This window comes from Chlorocebus sabaeus, chromosome 20, assembly GCF_047675955.1.
Source record: "Chlorocebus sabaeus isolate Y175 chromosome 20, mChlSab1.0.hap1, whole genome shotgun sequence".
NCBI classification, from domain to species: domain Eukaryota; kingdom Metazoa; phylum Chordata; class Mammalia; order Primates; family Cercopithecidae; genus Chlorocebus; species Chlorocebus sabaeus.
The window spans coordinates 3052425-3080409 of NC_132923.1; the positions used below are offsets into that span (position 1 = coordinate 3052425).

The 27985-nt window shown below is 50.8% G+C and overlaps 3 protein-coding genes across 3 annotated transcripts in view; all 3 read right to left on the reverse strand.

Annotated features, from left to right (window-relative positions):
• Positions 1-5: 5 nt before the first annotated feature.
• On the reverse strand, positions 6-9913 carry PEA15 (proliferation and apoptosis adaptor protein 15). Its single transcript, XM_007976518.3, has 4 exons — positions 9778-9913; positions 3657-3830; positions 2114-2269; positions 6-1957 (listed from the first exon to the last, which is right to left on the reverse strand). The coding sequence occupies exons 2-4, from the start codon at positions 3826-3828 to the stop codon at positions 1893-1895; spliced, it is 393 nt and encodes a 130-aa protein (XP_007974709.1). The 5' UTR covers positions 3829-3830; positions 9778-9913; the 3' UTR covers positions 6-1892.
• Positions 9914-12905: 2992 nt separating this feature from the next.
• Positions 12906-27684, reverse strand: CASQ1 (calsequestrin 1). The gene is made up of 11 exons (XM_007976521.3): positions 23606-27684; positions 21706-21790; positions 20765-20865; positions 19621-19732; positions 19173-19246; positions 18686-18816; positions 17170-17215; positions 16357-16411; positions 16088-16188; positions 15226-15300; positions 12906-13917 (listed from the first exon to the last, which is right to left on the reverse strand). Exons 1-11 carry the CDS (start codon positions 23882-23884, stop codon positions 13774-13776), a joined length of 1203 nt encoding a protein of 400 aa, XP_007974712.1. The 5' UTR covers positions 23885-27684; the 3' UTR covers positions 12906-13773.
• ATP1A4 (ATPase Na+/K+ transporting subunit alpha 4) overlaps positions 26532-27985 on the reverse strand; it is a 36147-nt gene continuing 34693 nt past the window's right edge. Inside the window, exon 22 of the mRNA XM_007976520.3 lies at positions 26532-27967. Coding sequence (XP_007974711.3) covers positions 27939-27967 — 29 coding nt within the window. The 3' untranslated portion in view covers positions 26532-27938. The remainder of the gene's footprint in view (positions 27968-27985) is intronic.

Consider the following 27985-nt stretch of genomic DNA (forward strand, 5'->3'; position numbering starts at 1 on the left):
GTTAGTTACAATACAATCAATCACCTTTATTCCAGGTTAGAACAAGGCCGTGCACACTGCAGACAGAAGAGCACAAGATAGGGGCAATCTCACAGCAATATAAGGAGTGGGTGGGCAGGTTAGTCTTTTTAGATTATTTTGCCTTACAGAGAAACTACTAGACTCTGCTGAAAATAACCCTGTCTCTCTTCTCCCATTTCTTCCATAAGAGAGGCTCCTTATTCTCTCTCTTTCTAATGTAACATATCCCAAATGGAAGGACAGTTTATGCTCATTCCTCCCACCCAATTCTACAAGTATCTCTCTCTTCTTAAGGGAGAAGCCAGACAGGGAAAGGGAGATTTGGGAAGGTCCTTTAAGGCAAAACTGTGGAGTCCTAGAGGTGTGTGTGTTAAGGCAGGTGTCTGCAGCAGTGGCCAGAGGGGCAGGACACGCTAGGCTGGGCTAGGAGTTAAGAATACTGTCTAACCAGTCTGGCTTCTTCCTTCTTCCAGCAGCCAGCCCTCCCCTCCCATTAAAGTTTTACGCTCACATCCTGAAAGCTCCTAACTTCAACTTTGTCTAAATAGTCTCTGAGACTGCATGTGAATTAAATGTTTTTTGAAAAAACTTTCTTTTTTGTTTGGACTATGTAGCAATTTGATTCTGCCACTCCCTTCACTGCGGCATTCCCCTCCCGCCCCCGCTCTGGCCTAGACAATAAGTTAATGCTAGACACCACAAAAAAGGGCAGACATGGCAGTGCGGTTTTAATATACATATATGTAGAATATATATGTACACACAGTTAGCACGGTCAGGGTGGGGAGGGGCATCTTGGGGTAGGCAGGAGGCTGGGGTCACTCACTGTACTGTAGTGATGTGGCTAGGAGGTGTTCACAAGCCCAAGGGACCAGGATATCTAGTAAAGAAGGGTTTCCTAAGTCCCTTCCTGGATTGAATTGGGGTGGGGATCAGTGCAAAGGAAAACACTGTAGTTAACTTTTCTTTCTGGCTTGGGATGTTCTTCACCAAGGAGAGAGGGAAGGTTGCCTAAAATAACCAAGTTAGGACCCTATAGATGGTGGGGTCAGGATGCAGGTTAAAACCTAAGGATCTCATTCCTCAACCTCCCTAGGTTTAGAGTACAACAGTCTGAGTAGGAACAACTGAGTGGAAAAGGGGCTCCCCTCTCTCTGCCCTCATCCCCATCTCAGGCTCAGTGGTACATGTTCCCAGCACAGTCTCTCCAGAGTACAGGTGGGTGGGGGCATCTAATGCTGGCTGCTCCATGGGTTTGATCTTAGGGGCCAGGAAAGGATCCCTGGCTCATACCTATGCTAGGCCCATGAGAGGCAAAAAAGGGACCTGCTGGTACTCAGGAAACAGCTAGTCCAGCACAGGAGTACAAACAGGAAACTCTGGCTTTTCTTTGCCCCTTCCAGGTGGGGGTTGAGTGGCCTCTTTGCCTTCCCTCCCCACTGCTTTTCCCTGGATCCACCTACCTCTCCCATACCTTACCCCCATGTCAGCTCCTCAATGTAGGAAAATGCAGGTCCTTTCTGCTTCCACACTTTAAAGATATGGGAGGAGAGTGGAGGAAAGGGAAGTAGGAGGAATGTGCTGATTTCTATTTGCATAGAAATAGCCCCCACCTCCTCCTAAAGTGGGGAAACTCAGCCCCCTCCCCTAGCCCCTGACCCCCATCCCCTTAAGAAGAGGAACTAGATGAGCTAGACATATAGACAGACAGCCAGAGCGTGCGCACACGCACACACACGCGCACAGTAAGGGGGTTAGGACCAGGTTAGTAAGTGGGTAGATGGTGGGTTGCCCTTGCCCCCTCCCCTGGAGGATGGGGGAAGGGAGTGGTCTGATGAAGGTCCAACCTTCCTCCTCTTCCTCCCCCTTGCTCAGGCCTTCTTCGGTGGGGGAGCCAATTTGATGATCTCTTCCTCAGAGGGCTGCCGGATAATGTCTGGGGACAAAAAGGGATGTGTCCAGGGACAGCAGGATGGGAGATGCCAGGCAGGCCCATTGGGCATCTGCCTCCACTCTCCCAAAACTCAAGTACTCCAAGGATAGTCAACGGGACGAGGCAGAGGTGCAGCTAGTTAAAGGAATGGCCTCTTACCTTTGTACTTCTTGGCACTGGGGATACGGGTTAGCTTGGTGTCCAGCTCATCCTCCTCAGAGATTTTCAGCACACGGGTTCTATAGTCAACCACCATAGTGAGGAGGTCAGGACGGCGGGAGATCTCAAAGATGTGCTCAATGTAGGAGAGGTTGTCTGGAGGAAGGCAGGAGATAGGGTCAGAGCTAGGCTGTAGAGGTCAGCTTCCCCTCCTCCACCAGACTAGGGACCTGGAACCAAAGCTGAGTTGCTGACATTGGTTATGGGAGGGTACAACACTGGAAGAAGAGGGGCTACTAATCCAGTAAAAGAAAGCTAAGGCACCCAAACAACAATACAGAGGACTGTTTGCAGGAGGGACAGATAATTGGTCAGTGAAGTTTCTAGACTGTGGTTAGAATGAGGGGTTTAGCTTGGATACTAGCTCCCATATGTTGTGGGGAGGGGACAAAAGAAAAACTTGACTTCCAGATACCCCATCCCCACCCCCATCCTTTTCCACTTTCCATCCAAGTGAGTATAAGAATTTGCTGACAGCACTTGTAGGACCAACAGAGTGGAATCTCTAGGCAACCCAGGAGAGAATCTGGGCCTGGTGAGAAAGGTTATTCTCAATGAGAGAAGGTATGGACACCACCAGAAGGATGATGTCCTTGGCTTGGCCAATTTCAGGAGATTATAGATGCCCTTAGACCTTCTTCCCTGGCTCCTCCCCTCTGACTGTTGCCATAGTCTAACTGTAACATGTCCTCCTTTATACTTTCTCCCTGCCAGCCACACAGCAGTCAGAATAGTGTATCTGAAGGGCTCTGAGTTCACTCACCTCACCTATCCAATACCCAGGCTCTCTACAACACAGTCTTACCCTTACCTTCCCAGCCATTTCTAAACACCCTACATCCTAGTCAAGCTAAGCAGGACTGCTTGCATTTCCAAACACACTAGATACTCTGTGACAGTGTTCCTCTGCCTGACATGCCCTCCTTTGGATCTTGCCTTAGAAATCTCACTCACCTTTCAGGGCCATCTTAAACACCAATTCTTCCCTAAAGCCTCCAGCTGTGTGGGATTAGTCTAATCCATAGACCCCACTCCCCAAGCAGTAGTCTCTCAAAGTGGATAAGAAAGTGTTAGAACTTGTAGTTTTAAATTTTACCAGTTTTTAAAAAGTGCTTAACAAAGATTAGTACTACTATTTACCAGATGAGATTACACTTCGAGTTCTCCCCTCATTCAAGTATTCTATTTTTATTGTCTAGAATTCTTCCCAATTTTTGTCACTTAAAATTTTACTATTGTTAGATTGTTTTTACGTTCTGTTGTGTATGTGATAATAGCACAGGAGTATCTGAATAACGTTTTTTACTGATGAGGGGCCCAGTGAAAAATGTCTAAGGCCCCCATACTCTTAGAGCACCTCTCTTCTGCCTTGCTATAGAGGGGTACACATTGTGGATGTAAGAGCTTTGAGCTCATCTCTTGTTTGCTGAATGAACTGAGCCTGAAAGACTGATGACAGGACCCCTGTGCTCCCCTCCCCCACCTTTGTCCAGCTTGTTGTGGCTCTCCAGGAAGCTAAACCAGGCACTGCCAGTAGTGATCTCCTCACTCTTTTCGCTGGGGATGTCTTCCTTGCAGGCCGACTTGAGCTGTTCTAGATCTTCAAGGGTGATATTGTTGGTCAGGTCTTGCAGGAGGGTCCCGTACTCAGCCATGACTGGGGTTAGGAGGCAACAAAGGAATAGGAGTTGAGCTTAAGGTATGGAGTCTGGTTTACTCCCCGGCACTACCCTCCTACTCCCCACTCTGCCGTACCAGGCATGTGCCTGGAACATGGAGGCTGGAGGTGGCTAGGGCTGAGGGAGAAAAGGAAGACCTAGGGGAGGCGGTCAGGGTAGACAGGATGCTAGGAGCCAGGCAGGAGCCTAGAGTGACAAGTCATACCTCCTTCCCCCCACCATCTTTTTCTTCTGTTTTCCCCCTCTAACAGTAACCCTGGCAACAGTTCCCTTGACTGAGGAGGCGGTTACCATAGCAACCTGCTCCCGACTTTCTCACCCGCTCTCTCCAAGTCCCCCCCCCCAGAATCGCCCCACCCACTTCCAACCCCTCCCCATGTCAGGGAAAAAAAACTCCAAAACAACCAGGGCGAGGCTTGCTGTGGCAATGAGAAGCTGAGAAGGAGCTGGAGGGTTTGGTAGGAGGTTGTGTGTTCTAGCTTCCCCATTCTGCCTTAGAGGCAAAGGGGTCCCTCACTTCAACTCCCCACCACTCCACTAATGACTCATTTTGGATGGATGCCTAGTTGCTTGGTCCAGTGGTTCCTTGGCCTCTCCATGCTAGCCTTGTATTCAGTCATTAGGGCTCGAGGTGGGGGAAGCAAGGACCACCCCCACCTTTGTGGAGCCCATTTTCTCCCCTGATGGTTACCAGGCCCCCACTCAGCTCTCTCCTACCCTTTGTGCTGTGCCTGCAGCCCCCGTGCCCAAGAATACCAAGCGACTGGCTCTGGCCCCCTGCCCAGTTCCCAGGCTGGCTGGGTGGTGGAGGGAGGGGACTTTAGATGCGGCTTTGGGAGAATGGCAAAAGGGGACTGCCCCCTCTTCCTGCATCAACGTCCTACTGGCACTACCTTCAGCATGGTCTGATGAGATCAGCAAGGCCAGATCTCACCTAGGCCTTCACCCCATCCCTCTTTCGTGATCCTTAGGTGAGAAGTAGAAAACATTCAAGGCCTTCTTTCCACTAAGATAGGAACTGTGGCTAAGACAGAAGAAAGAAGGTCAGATATTTGAATGAACTTTCTGGATTTCATAAAATGTGACACTAGTGGGTGAGCTCAAAAATGGAACTTATTTCCACAATGAGTATCTGTTTTCTTTTAGTCAGAAAAGTAAAGCATGTTTTAAAAAGTAAATTGTATCATAAACACACTGTATGCTACTAGACCAAGGGGTGGGCAAGCAGCAAGATGACCTCGTCCCTGACTGAGGCTGCCCGCAAATCACCCCAGCATTAGGCTGGGAATGTGGCAGATCAAAGGGGCCTGGATGACACACTCCCATTTTCCTTCCTTCTTGCTCTACTGCAGGGGAACTGAGATTGGCTTGGTGATCACAAAATAAGAGATGCGGACCCAGAAGTCCCCATTCCCAGCCCCCTACTTGGACCAGAATAAACAAGCCTCCCTTGGCGGCAGGCACCGTGACACAAACAGACAATGAGCCAGACAGCAGGGCTACCATGACCCCCGCAAGAAACAGGCAGTCATAGGCATGCTCAGTTGCACACCCAGGTGCAACCAGACAGAAGGGCCCAGCAGTGGCCCTGCCAGGCCGGGCCAGGAACAATGCTCTCTGACTGTCAGCACCAGGAACTGTCTCTGTCTTGAAATCTAGGTCACAGCAGCAGGCTCTGGAGCCCAACCCCCCTCACTCCACTGATAATCCAAGGACAGAAGGAGGGGGATGATGGGGAGGGGACTAGAGATGGAGATAAGAATGGGTTGGGGGGGCGTGAGTAGAGCTGGAAGGGAAAGCGCAGTAGGAGACAAGACCCTGCCCCAATGGAGGAAACTCTGGGGTCAAGCCCTTAGCTGGAAATGGGGCAGGATTGGGGGTTATACTTCCCTGCTTTCATATGGAAGGAGAGTTTGTAAATATTACAGATCCTGCAGGAGGAAAGAGTGCACGCGTGCGTGCGTGTGTGTGTGTGTGTGTGTCGGGAGGAGTTAAGATTCAGGGCTTTGAATCTAAAACAGATCTACAGAGGAGGTAGGCGGGAAGAGATTAATGTGTGTAACACACTCACCCACAAAGACTTGGGGGCAGTGGGTAGGAGCTTTCTAAGAGAGTGAAAGATACAAAGAGGCCCGTAAGAGAGACGGGGTTAGGAATGTTAAAGTGGCAGAGGAGAAATGTGTGTGTGCTTGGATCTTATGGATGCTCATCCCTGGGTTGTGGGCACAGCTCTGGAGGAGGCAGTGGCTGGGTATCTGTGGGTGTGTTTGGATGTTCCGGTAATGGAGGTGTATGTGCCAGCACTGTATATGGCTGTGGGTGCACTGGCTGTGAGTATCTGTGGTGTGTGTTTGTATGTGTCTAAACCAGCCAAAAGCATGTGTAAGAAGGCATATAACCACAGGCTCACATCCAGAGGGGTGAGGGAAGCCTGCAGAATGGAGGAAGAGAGCTGGAGTTGGGAGACAGAAAGAGACTAAGGCTGCAAATGAGGCATGGGGGGGCGAGGGAGAGGAGAGCATACAGTCAACTATAGAAGGCTGTAACCTCAGCTCATCTGTTACTATGGCAGCCTCAGTTCTGGGTCCCCCCCCACCCAGTCGTTAGGACAATGACACCACTATATGGGAGGGGTGTGGGGAATGGTGAGTAAGAAGGGACAGAAAGGATAGGAGTAAGGCCCCCTGAGGGTACAAGGAAAGGCCGCCCTGTTGCCTCCCTTCTTGGAGAGATACATTTGCCTAGGCCTTAGTATGGCAGAAGCAAAGGGAGTGTTGTTTAGGGGAGCTGCTGTCAATTCTCACTGATCAACTGTTGTACCTGGGCTGGTCTGGCCTGACCATGGTGGGGCTTGGCAGAGCTTGTTTCCTTCATCCTCCATGTCACTTTCCTCACCAGAGATTCAGATTTCCTTAGAGCCTGTGGAGAAATCTGCTCTCTGGGCTCTGAAAAATCCTCCTGATCTCTGGAGCAGTGCAGAGAGCTGCTAAGGGATCACCAGGCAGTCTGGGCGGAGGCCATTCTTGGGACAGGATACCAGGGCAGGAATCAGGAACCGGAGCCCTGGCTGCCAGGAAGTCAGTCCTCTTCCCTCCCAGCTTTCTGTGCTCTGCTCACCGTTTCCTCACACCTTCCTTCCTTCCTGCCTCCCTCTCCTTCCAAGTTGGCCCCAGGCACAGCCCTGACAAAGGTCAAACCAACTGAGGATGCTGGGGAAGAGGGGCAGGAGGTAAGGACCATTATATACTGACCTTTTAGGGTGGGACAGGTGGGAGCTCCATGGGCACTGGGGTAAGAAGAGTCAGGCTCTGGGAGTGCTTTGAGAAGCCTGGCAATTGGGATAACCACCTGTGGAGGAGGTGGCAGCACCAAAAGAATTTCTGTGCATTTTGACATTAAGTCGTGGTAGATTATCCCTTCTCTCTAATGTTTGGTTCCAAATCCTCTGTAAATTCGAGAAGGAAGCCTGAAGATTAGGAGTTGCTGCCCCTCCCTCTTCCACATCTGTTGCAGCTGCCTAAGGCTAAGGGGAGGGGCCATCCCACACAGGTGCAAGGACCTAGAGGTCCCTGTATTGGGCAAGAGGGGACTCCCAGGCACTCAAGTCTGTCAGTCTTCTGCCTCAAGTTGGAAGTAATCATGGAGAGACAGAGGGGTTGGAAGGGAGAGAGTAGGGGTCCAGCTTTCCTCTTTTAAATTATATCTGGGCCCCAAATTCAAGCAGTCCTGTAGTTTATTTCCTTTAATATCATTCTCGATTTCTTCTTTAAGCTTTTTATCTAGCTTTGCGGGGGAGGAGGGGGTTGTCTTTATTCCTGTAACAAGGAAATTGAGGGTTCTGAGGCTCCAGGGTCAGCCTGGAAGTGACGAAAGGCAGGACATCTGGGCCCCAAAATGTTCAGTCCAAGAAGCAAAATGGATTACCTTCCGGCATGGGGACAGGGATTAGCCTTCAGCCTTTAGTCTAGAGAAGAGCTAGACCCAAGATGGGGCATCAGGAGATAGCTGGCACTGGATCAGGCAGGGCAGAGGAGGGCCGGGTGACGGTGAGGAGGGGAATGAGGCCTAGGACTCCCCAGACCATCTCTGTCTCCACTCTTCTGGTGTGGCACTCCCTGATTCTATTTCCATCTCTCTCCATCTCTCTCACTCTTCGTCATCTATTTCCTTTCTACTTCATCTTTCAGTATCTCTTTTCCTCCTTTCTATAGGCTTTCACCCCTTCTAGCATTTCCTACTCACCTATCCAACTTAGTCATAGCAATGAATACTTAGGACTCCTGAGATCTGTGCTTCATTGTCCCCATCTGAATACTCAGAGCTGCAATTAGGAAGGGGTGAGCATCCCTGCTACAAAACAGAGTAAGTTTGGTGGGAGTGGCTTGGAGATTCAGTGGTTGGCTGCCTACCAGCTGGTGAAGATATCCATCATGACATTGTTGGTGAGGCTCTGTGTGAGCGAGTGAGGAGCTCTGATTCTGTGACCCTCTTCATGCATGATAATACATCTACACATGATGGGCACGGAATTGAGGAAGTAGGCAACCAGGGAAGCCTGCAGCCTAGGGCATCACTGGCAATTTCCCCAACGGAGTATTTAACCACAAAGGGAAGAGCAATTAAAGCTAATCGCTCTGACAGCCTGGGGCCCAGACACACATACCACTTTCCCTAACTCCCAGTGGTCTTCCCCCACCTTCATCCTCCCTAATTTGTTTAGTGCACTCTCAAGCACTTCTCACACTTCTCTGAGCATCTCTGTCTCTCACTTCCTCCCTCTCCTTGGTTCCCTATCTCTGGACCTCTCTGGAGATGTCTTTCTGCTTCTCACACACATTCCTCTCATTCTCTCTCTGACGGGCTCCATTCTTGGCTGACTCATACCCATTCTTTTTCCTCTCCGTTTCTTCCACCCCCTCCTCCTCCATCCCTTGGCCACCCTTACCCAGAAACTAGCCATTCCCAGCACCCTAAGCCCTAACAGGACCCAGGAAGAGAGGCCACCAGAAGCCCCTACTCTCATTAGCCGGCAAAATCCTGTCTCCTTGTTTTAGAGGAATGAGACCAAGATTTTCTCCCATCTTTCCCCACTGTTAAAGAGGAACAATCTGAAGCCAGGGGCTGGGAAAAGCTGCCAGAAAATCAGGATGGATTTGGGGACAGTGGCCCTTTCTGTCCACTCAGCTGTCCTGTCGGACTGATGACTTGGAGCCCGCAGTTCAGAAGACTCCTCATGGGATGCCCCACCCCACAGAGTGGGGGTGTGGTGGGCGGCCGGATGCGTAGTGCAGGGACGTTTGTGATTTGGAGTGTGCTAGACTATGTGTATAAGTCACATGGGTGTGTGTCACAGTGTGTGCTGGCGTGCCTTATAGGTGTGCGTGTTTCCCTGTCAGTTTTGACACGGATTATATGAAATTAATAAGGGTTTTTACGTTAGATACATCACTCCTCTACACCCCCAGCTCCTCCTTCCCTCTGGACAAGCTTTCCACCAAACCCACCTCTTCCTCAGGTGCTGTGGGCTGGGGGTGAGGGCACATGGAACCGAGACAGGGCTGGGCCGGGAGACCGCCAGCGGAGGCGAGTCCGAAGCCTGAGCGGGGAGGGAGGGGCGGGCGCTGGCCTGGCCAAGCCGGCTGGGCGGGAAGCAGGCTGCATCCTAATCCCCAGGCCCCGGTCTGACTCTCAAACTGCCGTTCAGCGTGGAATGGACTGGCCAGAGCCACGCCGCCTTCAGCACACGCTCGGCGCTCAGGACGCACCGACCGAAGGACGGACCCCGTGGGGCCTGACACAAAGTGGACTCGTCCGGGGTCCCCACGCTCCCCGTCTGGCCCCGGTGTCCCAGATCGTTGCCCTTCCAAGCCTAGAACCCCAAATCTGCCCCTTCCCCGCGACATGTCTCCTCTCCGCCCCTCTCACCGCCTCTGGAGCTGAGCGCTCAGGGCGCGGGCACTCCTGAGTCCCCGGTTCCTGAGCAGCGTCCGGAACCTCCTCCTCGGCTCCCGCCGCCGCCGCCGCTTCTGCCGCCGCCGCCGCCTCTTCCGCCCGCGGAGCCTGAGCCCGAGCCCAGCGTCGCTCACTCCACCCGGCTGGCCGGTGATGTCAGAGCCGGGGAGGGGCGGGGGGCGGGGAATGGCGGGAGGAGGGGGAGGGAGGGGGAGGCAGGAGGGGGCGGGGGACCGAGGGGCTGGGGTTCTGGAAGACTCCTAGGATGGGGGACAGAATTGGGCGAAGGGCTGGAGCAGAGATGGTCTCTTCCCCCTGAACTGCGAAACAATTCTCATATTTAATTATTACCCAGTAGGGCACCCTCCTCCCCTTTTGACCTTTGGATGACCACGGTGCCTAGGACCCCTGGGAGGCACAGAGTAGGTTCGGTTTAGGGGTTTGGAAAGCCTTTGGGGGCTGGATTCTCTTAGCTGCTGGCTTTGATATTTGTAAAAACTTATTTCCTTGCCTTAAGGGTCAGGGGCGCAGTGGTAAATGACTGATCAGACTTATCCACATTGGGAGTGAGGGGTCCGGGCCACATGGGGTCTTGAGGAGCCCTGGATCTTCTCTTTCCAGGATGATGCCTGCAGACCCTCTTGCATTCCTCTCACCTTTCCCAAACATGCCCCACTCCTGCCTTCCCCCTACCATGATGTAATTTTATTTTCTGGGGAGAAAAAGAGCAGCAGTGAGCTCAGCATGCAAATATAGACAACTTGCAAAGCCACACTTAGCTCTGTCTCCTAGCTCTGCCCCTCTGCCCAGGCCCAATGTGGCAGCTCTCACTTCCCCTCTACCCCAGGGACTTTCCTCCCCCAGATTCTCAGCCAGACTGAAAAGAGGAAAGGAAGAATTGGAGAAGCATCTGTTTTCACCCCCATCTCTATAGCTTAAGGGGTCTGGTCTCAGTTCTGGGCAGGGTTTGGCCCTGGAAAGAAGTCTGACCCTGGGTAGGTCCTTTCTGCCAAGAACTCCAGCAGGCCCAGGTTGGGGGATTCCCCTCAGTGTTTGTGCCACTTCCAGGATCACCCCATCTCGCCTCAGTTCCTACCTGGCAGAGACTCCTCCAGAAACCTCAAATAAGCCCCTCCTTTCTCAGGTCTACACCACTCCTAGAAGAGGCTCAAGTTCCTGCTGCTCTGGATTTCATAGCCTTTCTCTGCTGTTTCCTCTCCCCAGCATTCCCTGTCACACCCTAATCATTTGCCTTTGTATATATCATGTTTGCTCTGTGTTGTAGGGACAAAACCTATTTCGTTGACCCATCTTTGAGACTCATGTAGTTTCTAAGTGAAAGGCTCAGGTCTGGAGGCAACAAGACCCGGGGGCCTTGGGCTGCGTGCTAGTTCCACCCCTTCCTTGGGCAAGTTATGTCTGAAAGCCTTAGTGTCCTCACTGGTCAGATGAGGGTGCCAATGCCTATTTCTGAGGGTTCTTCTGAGATTCAGAAATAGTAAGTCTCTAGGGACTGGCACAGATGGGTGCTTAAAAAATAGGAGCTATTATTTAGACCGGGGCCTTCCACTGACCTATGCTAGACAGTAAGCTCCACAATATTATTGTAATACTAGCTTATTGCCCATACTACTATTAAACATTTATTAAATAGCGACAAGTTGGAATGACTACATAGTTTCTGCTTTCTACACCCCTGCCACCTTCTCCAGGAACACTTCCTGGACTTGTTTGTGGAGAGTGAAAATATATTTAATCTCAGGTCTCATCTTTCCATACTTAGAAATCCTCTAAGTCTCCCAGCAACAACTTTACACCTGATCCATGAGAAATAAAATGTTGGCTTGGCATGGTGGCTCACGCCTGTAATCCCAGCACTTTGGGAGGCTGAGGCGGGTGGATCACCTGAGGTCAGGAGTTAAGACTAGCCTAACCAACATGGTGAAACCCCATCTCTACTAAAAATACAAAAAAGTTAGCCGAGTGTGGTGGCGGGTGCCTGTAGTTCCGGTTACCCGGGAGGCTGAGACAGGAGAATCGCTTGAACCTGGGAGGCGGAGGTTGCAGTGAGCCGAGAGCTCACTAGTCCACTCCAGCCTGGTGACAGAGTGAGACTCCATCTCAAAAAAAAAAAAAAAAAAAGTGTGTATATATATATATTCAAAATTATGGGCATCATCTCAAATATAAAATGTATATCTTTTATGGGCTTGTTTAGCTATTTGGCCCTCCCATCCCCAACCCCCTAAACTCCTTTTTGCTTACCCCAGCCTGGGCCTATTCTGGAAAAACTGTGGGTCCTTCTTGCCAAGACCTCCAGCAGGCCCAGGTCTGGGAGATCCCCATTGTATACATTATCTTCTCTCCATTCCCATGACCACCACTCGGGTCCATGTTCTCCCAACATCACTCCAATTATTATAACAGTCACTGATTATGGGTTGGGCTCCTTACCTCTGGCATCTCTATCATCTCCCCTCCCCATCCTGCTTATCACTACCAGATTAAATTTTGCCCTGCCTCCTCAGCTGGCAGGATTCAATTCAAACAGCTCTACAACCCAGCCCCATTATGCTTACCCAGCTTCATGGCCACAACTTGAATTTCTCTTCTTGTCTCTCTGGTCTCTGTGCCCCCAATATGACAAACACATCCTGCCAGTGTTTGATATTTCCACTGACTGAAATGTCTCCTCCTCAGCTCCTTTGTCTGCAACCAAATCCCATTCTTCAATTTAAGGCCTAGCAAAGGCTTACTTCCTTTGTGAAGTCATTAAGCCCACTCTGATCTCTCTTCTGAGTCCATTCTGTTCTTTCCTTTGTTCTTCCTTTAAAAAACATTTATTAGGGACAACCTTTGAGTGTCAGACCCTGTGGACACAAAGAAAAAGCTTGGGTTCCTGCCTTCAAGGGGCTCACAATTGAGTAGGGAAGACAGACATGTAAATGAAGAACAATAATAGACTATGCTGAGTACTGGAATGGAAGTGCAACAGGAACTCAGAAGAGGTCATTGCTGGAGGGGCCACCTCTGGAAAGGCTTCACCAAGGAAGTATAATTGGAGCTCTGTCTTGATGTTCAAATAAGAGCTGCAGAGAGGGTGCTATCGAGCAGTACATAATCACTTAATTACATATTGCTTTGTATTCTTCTTTGTTTAGTATGCTTGTCTTGACTTCTCGGTGAGGCTAATCAGCTCAAGCGCACGGACAGGCCTGACACTCTCTGTTCTCCCAGAGCCTAACAGTGGCCCTGGACAAACACTATGTGTTCAGAAAAGGCTTGTCAACTTGAAGTAGATAAATGATCTAGGCTTCTCTGGGAAAGCTGCCTGGAGGAACCCCAGCCCCCACTATAAGAGTCCCCCAGCTCATCCCTAGCAAGGCACCCACATCTGAATCCCCTATCAGAGGCCACCTCCTCCTGCCATAGCGGGGAGATTTCACCAACATACACTTGTTCATGCTGCCCCAGATGTCTTTATTGAGGCCTCTCATTTGACCCAAATACATTAACAAGTGATTGCTGAGATACAGTCCCAAACACAGTATCCTCCCTTCCTTCTGGCCAGGGACAGGACAGTCAGAAAGATACAGGATTAGAGAGAGTGGGGGAAAGCTGTGCGTAGATGGAGGGAACAGAACAGAGATGGGGCCCATATATATGGCTAGAGGAGAATCACAAGAAAGAGTATGGAGAGTGATGGAAGAGACACATAATAGATACAAGTAAGTTATGGGATAAGAAACAGAAGTCAGATAAGAGAGAACTGGGCTGATGTCTAGGGAAAAGTAGCTCATTTCCTCATCAAATGAGGGGGATCAGGGTCTCAGCACCCAACGTATAGACCCCAGTTAGCTCTATGGCGGAGAATAACCTAGTCTCTCTGGAGGAACTCAGGGAAGGACAAGGGAAGGCAGGAGAGAGTATGAAAAGACCAGTGGGGTTGAAAGATGGTTGCCATAGCAACTAGTCATCATCATCATCGTCGTCATCATCATCATCGTCTTCTGTGTTGATCTCGCCCTCCAGCACATCCTCCAGCCAGTCCTCCAGCTCCTCAGCAGAAGGCAGGTCCTCCTCATCGTCCATTTCCATCCATACGCTATCCGCCTAGGAGATGGCACAGGCAGGGATGGAAGCTATGTCCGACCCAGGTCTTGGGATCTGTGCTCCCACTCACTGTACTCTGTACATCCTTCCCTACATCCTCATTCCCTTCCTTTCATCTGCCAATGGCCAGAGAAACTGTCCAGGTGAAGGTGTGGGTTAGAATAGTGACAGGTGAGAGTGGGAAGAAAAGGTGGATTGGCAGATAGACCTTCTCCCTTCTCTGTCTTCTATGCTCTTGCCACACTGAACTTCCCTATCATGCCTTTGGTACAAAACCACTGGCAGCTCTTCATGGCCTATAAGAATAAAGTTAGCAACTCTTCAACATTCAGGATGTTTCTTTCTTTCTTTTCTAAAAGAGATAGGGTCTCACTCTATTGCCCAGGCTCAAGTGCAGAGGTGCAGTCATGGCTCACTGCAGCCTTGAACACCTGGGCTCAAGTGATTCTCCGGCCTTGGCCTCCCAAAATGCTGAGATTACAGGCCTGAGCCACTACCCCGGCCCCAGGGCTTTTCATAACCTGCTTTTCAAGTACCATTCTCAGTGACCTCTAGACTCTCAACAATAAAAATCTACCTGCCTTTTCTGGGAACCTGATATTCATTTTCCTGTTTTTAACTTTTGATCTTGTTTTTCCTTCAGTTTGGAACTGACTTCCCTGAATCATCACTTGTTGAAATCGTATACATTGTATAATCTCCATTTTGAATGTCACTTGTTCTTAAACTTTTCTCTGATTCTGTCAAGCAGAAATCAATGTGATTCCTATGTCTTATTTTATTTGTATCATTATTTTAAAGTTTATCAGATCTGGCCTTGTAGTTAATGGAATACTTGCCTCTCCAATTAGTCTGAGAATTCTATGAAAGTAGAGACTGTGGCTCATTCAGTTCAACTTAGCAGTTTTGAAGCACCTACTGTGTGTGCATGAGAAGACTTCTGCCCTGAACAAGCTCAAAAATCTACTGGAAGAGACAGACTTAATACATAAATAGCCATTTAAATGTCATGTTCTCAATGGCTAATGAGCCCTGGGAATGCCAGGGAGGGAATGATTCTAATGGGAGATCTGGAAAGACTTCACAGAGGAGAAAGGATTTGAACTGGGCCTTGAAGGATGAGCCACTGATTCCAACATGTGGGACAGGGCCACATTCAGATCCTAAGTCTCCCCCTCCATCCAGCCACTAGACTGGGCATGTCTGTGTCTTGTGAGAAGGGCCCAACTCCTAGTTAGCAGACAGGAGGAGAGCTAGCTATGCTGGGAAGTAGAGTCAGGGGTCCAGGGATGAGGACAGGAAACTCACATCAGTAACATTGACGACTCCTATTTGCGGGGCTGACAAGTCGATGTCAAACGTCTTCTCCCAGTATGGGACCAGCTGTAGAGAGATCCAAATACGGCAACTTAATGGATGCTAGGAGCACAGGAATCCAGGAGGATGAGTGCGAGGGTCAGCCCAGGGATGGAGATGGGACAACATGAACTGGCAGTGGATGGGGACAGGTCCAGTTGTGAGGGCATCAAGGCAATGGGTAGAACTAAACAGCGAAAAAGGAGAAATCCTAAAGGGAGAGCATCGGGAGGGTCAGCCAGGCATACTGGCCCCTTTTTCTGAGGAAAACTGGATAGGAAACCCTGTTCTGATCCTGGATCAGATCCTTGTGTTCAAGGTCAAGTCACTTCTCTCTGGCCCTCCGATCTTACATTTCTGAAATAAGGCAAGTATACCTGGTAAGTGCCAATGCTTCTCACGTTTCTCTTTATTCTTTCAGCTACTCATTCAACAATGAGTGCTAGGTGTTAGGAATGTAGCTGAGAACAAAATCATCTCCTGAAACATGGAATCTCTGTGGTATGATTCTATGATGGAGTGTGTAGAGCCATATGCAGGGCTATTGTGCCTCAAAACACTGGTTTTCTTTAGGAGTCAGCCCTAGCACCTGAGCTTCTGCTTCTGGGAATCGTGTGTGATGTCCCGTCCTGTTTCCCCTTGCTCAGGATGCCCTCCATGCCAACAGTGCCCTTAAGCATGCAACACGCATACCCTCCCAGGGGCCCCCAGCTAGGAGTTGGGGATAGGAACTCTGAAACAAAGCCCTCACTAAGAAGATGCCACAGTCCACGTCCCTGCCTTAGGATAGCAGTGCCTGAGCTGTGCCTCTTACCAGGGGGAAGTCATCAGGGTCAATCCAGATGATGCTAAGATCTGGGTTGTCAGTGTTATCTTGGGCCACAGCCTTGAGAGTCTCTAAGAACTCGAAACCATCTTGGAGGGAACACAATTGCAAGGTGTGAGGTGTATGAAGAGGAAAGGGACCCAGATGAAACAGGAGTGCAGAGCTCCCTGCTCCCCGAGCTTCACATGTCCAGCCTTAGGCTGTTTGCAAACTCCCAGGAAAACCTCCGAGTGTCCAACCCAGTATTCCTCCCTCACCAGGATCAGCTTCCTCTGCGAAGGCCACAATGTGGATTCCATCCATATCATCCTCCTGTCGGGGGGTAAGAAGGAGAATAGGGTTTTGAAGAAGACTTTACTGTACTCCCTGAAGTTGGGGAGCCCAGAACAGATCCTAGATGTTCATTGAACCTCAATTTTGTGGAAGTCCAGCTTGGGGACCAGATATATTCTTTTGTTTTCTGTTTTTTTTTTTTTTTTTTTTTTTTTTTGAGACGGAGTTTCGCTCTGTCACCCAAGCTAGAGTGCAATGGCACGATCTCGGCTCACTGCCACCTCTGCCTCCCAGGTTCAAGCGATTCTCCTGCCTCAGCCTCCCGAGTAGCTGGGATTACAGGCATGCGCCACCACACCTGGCTAATTTTGTATTTTTAGTAGAGATGGAGTTTCACCATGCTGGTCAGGCTAGTCTCGAACTCCTGACCTCAGATGATCCGCCTCCCTCAGTCTCCCAAGGTGCTGGGATTACAGGTGTGAGCCACTGCACCTGGCCAGATATATTCTTGTGATGGTGACCTTTTTCCAAGTGACAATCCTTTCAGCTCCAAAGCCCCACACTTCCTCTGATAATCCCTTTATCCCCAGTCTTGAGGCTCCTCCCTTGTCATCTTCAGTTATGTCTGTCTCCCATTTCCTCACACATTCTTCAGCGTAGAAATCCTTCCACTGCTGCTAGTGCACTGTTTTTTCTACCAATGAGCCTGAGGAGCAGCAGGGTGGGATTTTGCTAGGACTTGAGTCTTCTAGCACTCCTGCTTCCCTGAGGGCCTGACCCTGGCCGGGGGCACTCACCCAGGTCTCGTACATACTCTCTGGCTTCAGTTTCCTCAGGGTTGATCTAGAAGAGACAGACAGTGTCATTACTCAGTGGGTTAGAAGTACGCCCCCTCCAGAGGGTCCCGTAGCAGAGGCTGCCTCTAGGTCAGGCCCAGGGCACAGACAGCTTGTAGCCTAGAACAAAGCCATCTGGCAAGGCCTCAACTCTGGGCACCAGGCCCAGCTCACTGCATGGTTAAAGCGGTGGGAGAGGGGAGGGTGGGCAAAGGGACTGGAGGAGAGACTCTGGGGAGAAAGGCAAGAACTGGACATCAATGTATTCATTAATGTATTCATTCATTCACTCAGTCACTATGATTGAGTGCCCGATATGTTCTAAGCAGTATGCTGGGTGCTGGGTACCGTTGAACCAGGCAAGCATGTTCCTGCCTTGATGAAGGGAGCCAGTAGTATGGGAGAGAGTAAGTACTGTTTATACTGGTGATTGGATATTTCCAGCTGTGGACTACGATGAAGGAAGGGAATTATGTGTAAGTGCCGGGCAGGGTTATTCAACCTCAGCACTATTGCCATGTGGAGCCAGATAATTCTTTGAAGTAGGGGGCTGTCCTGTGCACTGTAGAATGTTTAGCAGTATCCCTGGCCTCTATCTGCTAAATACTAGTAGCACTCTGCACAACCAAAAATGTGTCTAGACATTGCCAAACATCCTTCAGAGGGCAAAAACCTATGCCTACCTCACCACTCCTTCCTACCTTTCAGAGAACCATCGGTTTAGGGTATATTGTATTAGAAAGAACACAGGGCCAGGTGCAGTGGCTCATGCCTGTAATCCCAGCACTTTGGGAGACCAAGGCAGGCGGATCACTTGAGGTCAGGAGTTTGAGACCAGCCTGGCCAGCATAGTGAAACCTCATCTCTGCTAAAAAATACAAAAATTAGTCAGGTGTGGTGACGGGCCTGTAATTCCAGTCACTTGGGAGGCTGAGGCAGGAGAATCGCTTGAACCTGGGAGGCGGAGGCTGCAGTGAGCCAAGATGGCGCCACTGCACTCCAGCCTAGGGGATAGAGTAAGACTCGGTCTTGGAAAAAAAAAAAAAAAAAAGAACAAACACGGGACACATCAGGGTTAAAATCCCAGCTCTGACACTTATTACCTGTAGAACCTTTCACTGAGGTTAAAAGGGCTTAATATAATCATAGAGATGGAAAGCACCTTGCAGTTCCTGGCCGGCCACAGGCAGTCAACACTCATTTGTTGACAGAGATTATTTAAGTCTCAATCAACCTCACACTGAATTATACATATGTATGAAGGACCTTCTCCTTGTAGAGCTCAGGGCTAAGTACTGGGGTGTAAAATATTGTGCAAAATTATCAGTGTATCAGAGAGCACTGGTGCCCAAAGTGTATTCATCTCCAGGCAAGACTGGCTTCCCGGTTGGCTAAGCTTTCCCCAGCCCATCTCACGCAGTGTGTTCTAGCCCAAGGAGGAGCTGACCCCACTCAGAGGGTTGCCCTTGGTCCCCACCTCCTGTGCTCCTCCACGAAGTTGACAATCTCCTCTTCACTATTGGGTTTGTCTGGGATGGTCACAGGCTCTTCCATGAAGGCTTCGTAGAAATCAATCTCATTCAACTTCAGGGTCAGCTTCTTTGCCACCTTTGGGAGAGGGGGTAGGAGGGGAGTGGAGCAGGAGACACAGGGTCATGTTGAGAAGCAGTATTACAGGGGAACAAATATTAGGAAGGGAGTCAGAAAGCTGGGATCCTTGTCACTGCCACTGTGACACTTGGCAAGTGTCTTAACTTCTCTAGGGTTGGGTTTAACATGAGACGGGTTTTAGATCATCTAAAGCCCTTCTTCAGCTCTAAATCTATGGAGTGGGAGGAGCCGGGGTGGGGTAGGGAGTGCCAGTGCGTAGGAAGGGACTAGGTCAGCCATCGATTCTGGGAGAGGAAGGTGGAGGACAGCTTCGGGACATGAGGGAGAACCAATACAGCTGTGGCGAGGAGAACCTTGCTGTCGAAGGTGGCGAAGAAGGGGATGTAGGGATGAAACTCCTCAGCTGCATCCTCGAAGGCTTTGTAATCTGTAGGGGGAATGCAGAGTCGGTCTCTGGGGAAAACAGGGTCTGCCAGGGAATCATCCCCCACTACCGTCCCCAGTTCTTTGCAGGCGGGGTTCATTTTGAGACCCACCCCCTCTAGTTCTTTGAGAGTGAGGGGAAGGTGGGATACTGGAGGTGCTTGTCTGGGAACTCCCAGAGTACAGGGGGTTCAGGTGCTTGTCTGGGAACCCCCAGAGTACAGGGAGGTCAGAGCTGTTGATGGTGCCGACCACAGCCAGAGGAAGAGGTGAGAAGTGCGGAGGTAGAGGCTGAGACACTGGGTGACATGGGGAGGTGGGAGGACGGGTGAGATGGGGATCCAGGGAGGGGTACAGTGGAGTCTGAGGGTTACCCACGCTCTGAGTCTTTGCTCTTGAAGTAGCCAATGAGTTTGATCTCATCCTCAATATTCTCAAATGCCTGCAGCTCTCGTTCACCTTCAATCAATTCCACAGGGTCCTCTAGGACCTGAAAGAGGAGGACATTGCAGGAAGAGGGTTTCTATCCTTGAGTAGAACCAGAAAGGGACCTAGGGGAAAGAAGGCTGGGGAACTGGAGGAGGGGGCTAGATGTTGACAGTGTGTGCGTGTGTGTGTATTGTGTGCAATGTGCGCAGAGTGTGTGGTGTGCATGTGTGGTGTGTGTGTGCATGTGATATATATGCGTGGTGGGTGTGTGGTATGTATATGATCTGTGTGTGATGTGTGTGGATGGTATGTGTGTGGTGTGCATATGGTGCGTATGCATACTGTGTGCTATGTAGGTGATGTGTGGTCTACTGTGTGCATGTGTGGCATGTGTGTGATGTGTGTGAATGTGTGTGGTGTGTGCGCATCTGTGTAGTGTGTGTGCATGTGTGGTGTGCATGTATATGTGTGCATGTGGTGTGTGTGTGCATGTATGGTGTGTGTGCGTGTGATATATCTGGTGGGTGTGTTGTATGTATATGATGTGTGTGTGGTGTGTATGGATGGTGTGTGTGTGGTGTGTGTGGTGTGCATGTGGTATGTGGCCTATTGTGTGCATGTGTGTAGTGTTTGTACGTGTGGTGTGTGTAGTACATGCATGTGTGTGGCATGTATGTGGTGTGTGTGCATGTGTGGTGTGTGTGGTGTACGTGCATGTGGTGTGTGATGTGCCTGGAGTGTGTGGTGTGCATGTGTGGTGTGTGTGCATGTGATATGTGTGGTGGTGGGTGTGTGGTATGTATATGATGTGTGTGTGGTGTGTGTAGTGTGTGTGGTGTGTGTAGTGTGTGTGGTGTGCATGTGGTGCATATGTGTAGTGTGTGGTATGTAGGTGATGTGTGGTCTATTGTGTGCATGTGCGTCCATGTGTGTGGTGTGTATGCAGGTGGTGTGTGTGCGTGTGGTGTGTGTGCGTGTGGTGTATGTGTGTGCGTGTGGTGTGTGTGTGCAGTGTCAGGTTGGGGTTGGTAGGGACTAGGGGGCAGGCAGTGGAGTTTTCAAGCAAAGCCGTCAGGTCCAGGGGAGTCCTTACATCAAGCAGAAACTCCACGATGGTGTCAGCAGAAAACTCGCCATCGTACTCAATGACTTCATCTCCCTTGAATACATACACGCTGTCCACTTCAGTTAGGCCTAGGGAGTGAGCCAGGGCGAGTGAGCCATGATCCCAGGCTTCCCATAGATCCAAGGTCCAAATCCTGGGCCACAGCCCATTTGATAATCACCGGGGCCCCACATGCTCCACCACATGGGCCCGCTGCCCCACCCACCTCCTCTGACCCCCGAGGCCGACAGGCCTGATGTCTCTGCTGCTGGATTTAGCCCAGGGGGCTAGCCTGGCCCCAGGGCTTTCTAGGGAGGAGCTGGGGGATCAGGTAGGGTGAGGGGAGGGAATAGAGAGGTGTAGATTCTAGCAGTATTTCTCCCCTTCTCTGACTGCCACGACTAGGAGATGAGTATTCATGCCACCCTCTCTGAGGACTCTAGTAGCTGGTTCCCAGTCAAGCTCTTTAATTGCTATTACTGACCAGATGACTTCATTATTACTAACCACCCCTCCCCCATCCATGTCCAGAATCCCGTCTCAAGCCTGTGCTGCCCCCTGGTGGCTCGCTGCTGTAACAACCATGGCTCTGTAGGGGAGGGGTTGGAAGCGGAGTTTGCAGAGGTCTGGCCAGCCCAGCCTGTATTCCTTCGCTCCAGCACCTACCATGTTTTTTAGGTAAGTATAAAGAAGGCCTCCCCCACCTCTTTCTGGGATTTGAACATGGGAACTTGATAAGGAATAGAGAGCCAGAGTCTCCCAGCCATAACCCTCCCAACCTCATATTTTCTCACCCCCTCTTTCAGAATAGACATAAATCTGAGATTTCCAAGCCCCTCAGATCCCAAGGTCTGTCTGACAGGTCCTCTGCCCTAAGCCTCCCTTGGTCTCAGTGCCACCTTCCCCTCCCCTGCCCTGCCCTCTCTTACCCAGTTTCTTGGCCACAGCTGCATCCTTCTCAGAGTCTACCAGCCCGAAGCCAACACCCTTGTCTTCTAGGACTTGGGCTGCTAACTGGAGGGAAGGATTATGATGAAAATTAGCCCCTGCAATTTTTATTATACCCTATTCTCCCTCTCATGCTTTCAAGTTGGGTCAGTAGAGGTGCAAGAGATATAAGAGTTGACCTTGACCCTTTGCTGAGATCCAGAATATCCCCCAGATTCCCTACAGTCACACAGTTCTGTTTTTGGCTCAACTGAGTTCATGAATATTGATTGCTCGTTTGCAATGTGCTTATTATGTTGGACTCGAAGACACTGCACTCAATACTTCCTAGTGCCTGAGAGGTGCTGAGGAGTCTGGCTTCAGAGTGACTGAGGGCCCCTTCCCTCCTTCAGGGTTGAGCCGTGCATTCCATCCTGGTCAAGTCACACCTGGAGGTCCCTGTACCTGGTCAAGGGCCAAGCTCAGTGTGGGGTTGATCTTGGAAGTCCCTGAGATTCTTCAGAATGACTCCCAATGGGAAGAATTTTGGAGGGTGGGAGGGTAGTGGTGGGTCTGGTCATGTTGCTGAGGAGTGGGGAAGGCCAGAGAGCTGAGAGAAGAGGTCACTATTTGTCATCCCCCAGAGGGAGAGAGACTGACGACGACTGGACAGTTCTCCCCATCAGGGCCCAACTTTCCCCTTCCACACTCTACTTCAGCCTGTCCTTAGGCTGTGGACAGTCACTCCTGGAGGTCCCTGCTGCCGTAAGTCTTCCAGCTTAGTGTTCAACCCTGATTCTCTCTGTTGTGGGCACAGCTTGCAGCTCTACCCCCACTCAGCACAGACTCAGGCACTGTGATTCTCAGAGGGGCGGGGAAGGGAGGCGGTTGGCAGGTGGATGGCCAGGGATACTGAGCAGTCAGGATAAAAATACTCGGCTCATTAATCAGATGGCAGGTTCTAGCACCCAGCAGGGGTGTACAAAATGAGAGCCTGTGGTTCTGGTGTCTCACCCTGAAATGCTCTAAGCTCTGGACAAGCTGAGTCCTATCTGCATGCCAAGCCAGAGAAGGGGCCACAGGAGCTTGGACAAGAAAACTCACACATCCCAGCTCCTAAAGGGGTGTGTACGACCACATAGCCCCGCCATTCCCAAACATAGGGTTTTTTTTTTCTTTTCTTATGATAACTCCTTTCTCTTTTGGGCCTGAAGTCATTTTGGAGGTGAGGTGAGAAGGTGAGAAGGCTCTTCCCACAAAGAGAAGATTGGGGAAGACATTCTGACACCTCCCGCAACCATAAGAAATTTTCCAGTGAAGGCATCCGGCTCATCCAATGGAGACAAATGGGGAATTAGGGAGGGGGAAGAAAGAGAGGGGGGACTGGGAGTCCAATGGGAGGCATGATCTCTAGAAGATATTAAACATGGCACGCAAGTATCATAACATTTACATTTACACTCAATTTGGATTTCTTTGGGGTGCAGCCCCTGAAGTATATGGAGAGATGTGTTCTGGCTAAGTGGGTGGGTGGGGTAGGGGAGTGCAATATACACTGCTGTTCTCCCCTGGCCCTCCAAGTACCTTTTTCCCTTTTTCCCCCCCACTGTCCTAGCAAAACCTAAGTCAAATACTACCAGCCTCCTACAGCAGGGAGGGGAGTTCTTCCGGCAGCACCCCCACTAAAGGATTACCTAACGACGATAGTACTTTGAGGTTCCTGAGACTCTGCTTCTCATTTGACTAAAGCCACATGCCACTTGCGTCCTGTTGGTCAAGACAGGGGTCCTACCACACTGCCCCTTGCCCCCAGATCCCATCCTCAAAGAGCTGGGATGTAGGATAGGGGATTCCAGAGAGGGGCCAGACATGCTTTGCAGGCCTGCAGTGCCCCCAACTCACCTCCAGGATCAGCTCCTCCATCTCAAATTGTCTTTGTGAGGCCTTGTCATCCTCGGGGGGTTCATGGTAGAGGAGTGCCAGCACCTCATACTTCTTGAACACATTCTTGTAGTTCTTTGCATTGACATTGATCACACGGTCCACACCATCGTATTCAGGGAAGTCCAGCCCTTCCTCCCCCTGTACCCCTGACTTGGGTGTCCCTAGCACCAGCAGCAGCAGCAGTGCCAGCCGCAGGCCCGGCACAGCTCTGGGCCCCATCCTGCCTGTAGCACTCATGGAGGCAGTGGGATCTGGGTTGGCTCTCCTGGTCCAGAAGAGGTTAGCTGGGGTAGGGAGGGGCCCCTGGGTCCCAGATTCTGAGTTAGGGGCTCAAGTGGGAGGGGGGATTGGGGAATGGCCCAGAGCAGTGGACAGAGGACACTGCTGAGTCCTGGAGAAACTGCCGACAGAGCCAAGGGAAAAAGGGTCAGGAGGAGGAATAGGAGCAGGGGGCGGGGAGGGAACCGGAGCTGCCCCCTTAAATTGGCACCCCTCAGTCCCCACCTGGTCCTGTCTAAATATGTCTCCATGGTTGGCAGGAGAGACGGATAACCTTCTGAGGCCAGGACAGCTCCATGTGGGCCGAAATGCTCCCACCTCCTACACTTCTACCCCAGGCTCCCGGGGGCTCCTTCCCTCCCCCTCCTCTGGTGTCCAGGGCACCTCAGCCCTGGTCCCCATGCTGGCCTAAGAGCTCATCGCCATATTAAGAAAGGAAAAGGAGAGATGCCGGAGCTAAAAATAAGACCAGATGAGTCGGAGGTAAATGAAGCTGGGGCTGGGGGAGGGGAGGAATAAGGGTAATTAGGGAGGGCCGAGGGTAGGGCAAGGGTAATTAGAAGTTAAATGCAGTGGAGAGGAGGAGCTAACGGGGTCAGAGGCTAAATTGATAATATAGGGTAAAAGGGGCCACATGTGGTGTTGGCTGTGTGTCCTCAAGCCTGGGAATCTTCTGTAGGTGAAGTCTGATTCTGATTCTTTGATCCTGTGTAGGAGAGTGGGGCAATGAAAGTGCAAGCCAGGCTGCAGGAAAGAGACCCCCCTCCACTTTCTTTTAAAGAATCAGGACCAAGGATGAGGTCATTCTCTGAATAAAAGATGGAGCCGCGTCCAAGACTGGCGACCTGGCTCAGCTCCAGCCAGTTTCCTTTGCTTCACTCAGCACTCCTAACTTGGGAATGCAGGGAAGGACAGGGCTGACCCGGATCCTGTCCTATAGAGATGTGGGTTTGGGGTTTCTCTGCCCATACAGCCCACAGTGAGAAGGGGACTGTCGTTTGGTTGCCACCTGTGTGTGCACTCCCTACCCTGATCCCATGGGACTCAGTTTTCTGGGGCACAGTGGGAAGGGAGGTTTTCCCAGGCTGCCTGCTTCCAAGGAGAGTGAATAGCTACTATTTATTCCCACGTCTTTGACAAGACAAAGAGGATCAGTTACTGACACTAGGGCAAAAAAAAAAAATTAACATTAGGTAAGCATGAAGAGGTGAACCCTGTGCCCTGAACCAAGACTGATGATTAATTCTGTGCACCCGAGATCCGAAGCAGAGTTGGGCAGGCAGGGGCTTAAACTTCTGGATCCAGCTTGGGGGTGAGGACAGAGTAGTGAGTTTAACTCTGGATACGTAGGAAGGAAGGATCCTCTTCATGGGACTCCAGGGTTCTTACTATGCACATGTAAACTGAGGCATGAGGGAGACCATAGAGGGTCAGATCAAAGTCACATGCTGCCACCGCACCCTGAGATATCTCTGATTCTAGAGAGAGAGTGCCGTTTTTTCTGTGTTTGTTTTTGCATCCAGGGAGGGGCATGTAATTATGTTAGCAGAATAACTTTTCCACATGTCTGTGCAGTGGACCTTACACAGCTAAACAAGAAGGCCACAGAAAATCTCAAAAGCATGGCAGGAGTGAGGCCAAGAGGGACAGCTGTCACTGTAGTAGGAGAGGTCGGAGCTAGCCTAAGCACAGCACGTTGGAGCTGAAGAGACCTCAGAAGCCCATCTTCTGGTCTCCCTGAAGAGTGACTAATGTGGGAAAGCACCATGGCCAGAGGAAGACAGCCAGGTGAGATGGGGAGGCCTGGCCAGAAGCAGATGACCTAGGTGATGTCCAGCCCCGATTTCTCACTTCTGCATTCCAGGGGAGGAGGGAGACACTGGGACAGAGATGCTGGAATATAAAACTTGTTCCATCTTGAATCTGACCTTTTGTACCCCCAAGAGTGTGAGATGGGACTCTGATGGCGAGTCTGCTCCATCTCCTAGTCCTTTCCTACAGCTACCGGACATTGCCATCCATCCCATTCCCTCTTGTTGCCCTCTCTGGCTCCAGTCCCACCCTTCCCCTTTCCAGCGCCGGTCCCTGCTGCTCTCTCTCTTGATGCTTCACTCTCTCTACTTTCTACTCAGTCTCCTTTCCTTCGGGCCCTTGGACTTGAGAAGCCTCAACCACTGGTATCAAATGACCGTGAGTTGGGGCCTCTGTATTTTTAACCCACCAGACACCTGAAGCTCCTGCTACTGAAACCTGAGGAGCTGGCCCCTCTGTGCTCCCACTTCCCACCTCACTCACATATACCCTGGACCACTGATCTTCCAGGGTCTGGTTCAGCCATGTCAGCAACTGGGGAAGGACCCCAGGCTGATATAGCACTGTCCCTAGGAGACCTTGTGTTGGAAGAGGGAGGAGAAGAGGGAGAGAGACCTCTGAGGAGGGGCCTGATGTAGGGAAAATGGCGGGCAATACTCTTGATGGTCTTCTCCTTGCTAGCCCATGGCCCCTCATCCTCCAGACCCACCCCGGGTCCTTCCCCATCACTAGCCTATTTTTTTTGTTGTTGTTGTTTTGTTTGCTTTGTTTTTGTGTATTTTTGACCCAGCCCTCACTGAAAGACTAGTCTGAAAGTGATTAAGGGCACATGTTCTGAAAACTGACAGACCTTGGTTTCTTCTTGGATAACATGGAGTGTGTGGTAGGGAAATATTTATGTGACTTACTTGATGGTGTAGATAAAGCCCTCGTCCCAGTGTTAGGCATAGTGTTCTGACTCCTAGTACATGTATTTTGTTTTGGATAATAGCTGATGGTTTTCCCCTGGCTTTCTTTAGCATTTCTCTTCCACCCTGTAGACATCGGCACAGCCAATGGTCTACTCTGAAAGAGGCCTGAGAATGAACTGACCCACATGGCACAGTGGAGGGGCTCACAGAGCAAAAGTGAATGAGTGGGTGAAGGGGAAGGAAGAAATGCTGAGATGAAGCAGGGCAGGAGAGAAAGGCCTCCCAGGACTTTTCACTCATCTGAGAAGGCACCTGGGCCCAGGCACAGAGGCCAGGCTCTTGGGAAAGTCCATCACCCCATGCAGAGTGCAGGCAGCTGCTTTACCTATAGTAAAGGCCACAGGGATTCAGAAAGTCTTGTTATAGCCTCTATCTCAAGGTTACACCAGAGAAAACAGGCTGAGGGTCAGAATGGGGTTGAGGAGTCCTGATGACAGAGGGCAGGGACCACCAGTATGCCCGGAGTCTGTCCCTCCTACCTGTCCCTTTCTCAGATGAGGGACACCACTCAGCACATGACCGTTCCCAAGTCATTTAACCTCTCCAGACTTCAGGCTTTTCACTGATGCAGTCTGATCTCTTCTAGCACTACAGCGCTGTGGTCTGCAAGCTGGTCTCGCAAACTGCAAGGTGTGGTCGGATGAGTCCACCCCACCCACCCCGTGTGGATGCTGTGGACCCTCTCCTGTGTGTGGCTCAGTTGCTCCGCTCTCCCCCACCTTCCATTTCTCTGATCTCAGCTGGAGTTTTGAGGCAGTCACTTGCCCTGTCCTTGCTGTCCAGTGGCTCGGAGAGTGACTTTAAAGGGCAAGGATGCTTGATACTGATCCTATCCCAGCCTTGACTCTGGTCCTTAAAACACTTCCCCAGCCTGGTCATCATGAAGACCTGTGGAGGGAGCTTCACAGTAATCCCCACTCTCCCAATATCAGATTTGACACATCCAGCTGGTGAGGGCTTTTCCAGACATTTACTGTCTAGACTGGCTACAGGATTCAGCAGGACCATGCCCCTCCCTGCAGGGCTCCAGCTAGAGGCAGGCTGGGCTTCCCTTCAGCCCACCTCATCCTCTGCCTGTGATGCCCTCAAGCCAGCCCAGGATTGCCCATCTTTCTCATCCAAAATAATTCATCCTAGTGTCTCAGATGTTGTGTCAAACTTATAATCTCTGGCCCCACCCCAGCTCTCACGACACCCCTGCGTCACAGGAAGCTCTTCCTCTGCTGAGTTTAGTAGTACGTCTCCCTCTCCACCCAGCCTGTGGAAGAGAAGAGGC

Bases quoted from the DNA above. Each gene is read 5' to 3' on its own strand.
- PEA15 (XM_007976518.3), bottom strand. From the start codon at position 3,828: ATGGCTGAGTACGGGACCCTCCTGCAAGACCTGACCAACAATATCACC. The intron at 2,270-3,656 runs GTGGGGGAGGGG...GCCTTCCTCCAG, and splicing joins CCACAACAAGCTGGACAAAG to ACAACCTCTCCTACATTGAG. The intron at 1,958-2,113 runs GTAAGAGGCCAT...TTTTGTCCCCAG, and splicing joins CAGTGCCAAGAAGTACAAAG to ACATTATCCGGCAGCCCTCT.
- CASQ1 (XM_007976521.3), bottom strand. From the start codon at position 23,884: ATGAGTGCTACAGGCAGGATGGGGCCCAGAGCTGTGCCGGGCCTGCGG. The intron at 21,791-23,605 runs GTGAGTTGGGGG...CCTTCCCTCCAG, and splicing joins TGGAGGAGCTGATCCTGGAG to TTAGCAGCCCAAGTCCTAGA. The intron at 13,918-15,225 runs GTGAGTTTCCTG...GCCATCTCCTAG, and splicing joins GAGTCGTCAATGTTACTGAT to GCGGATAGCGTATGGATGGA.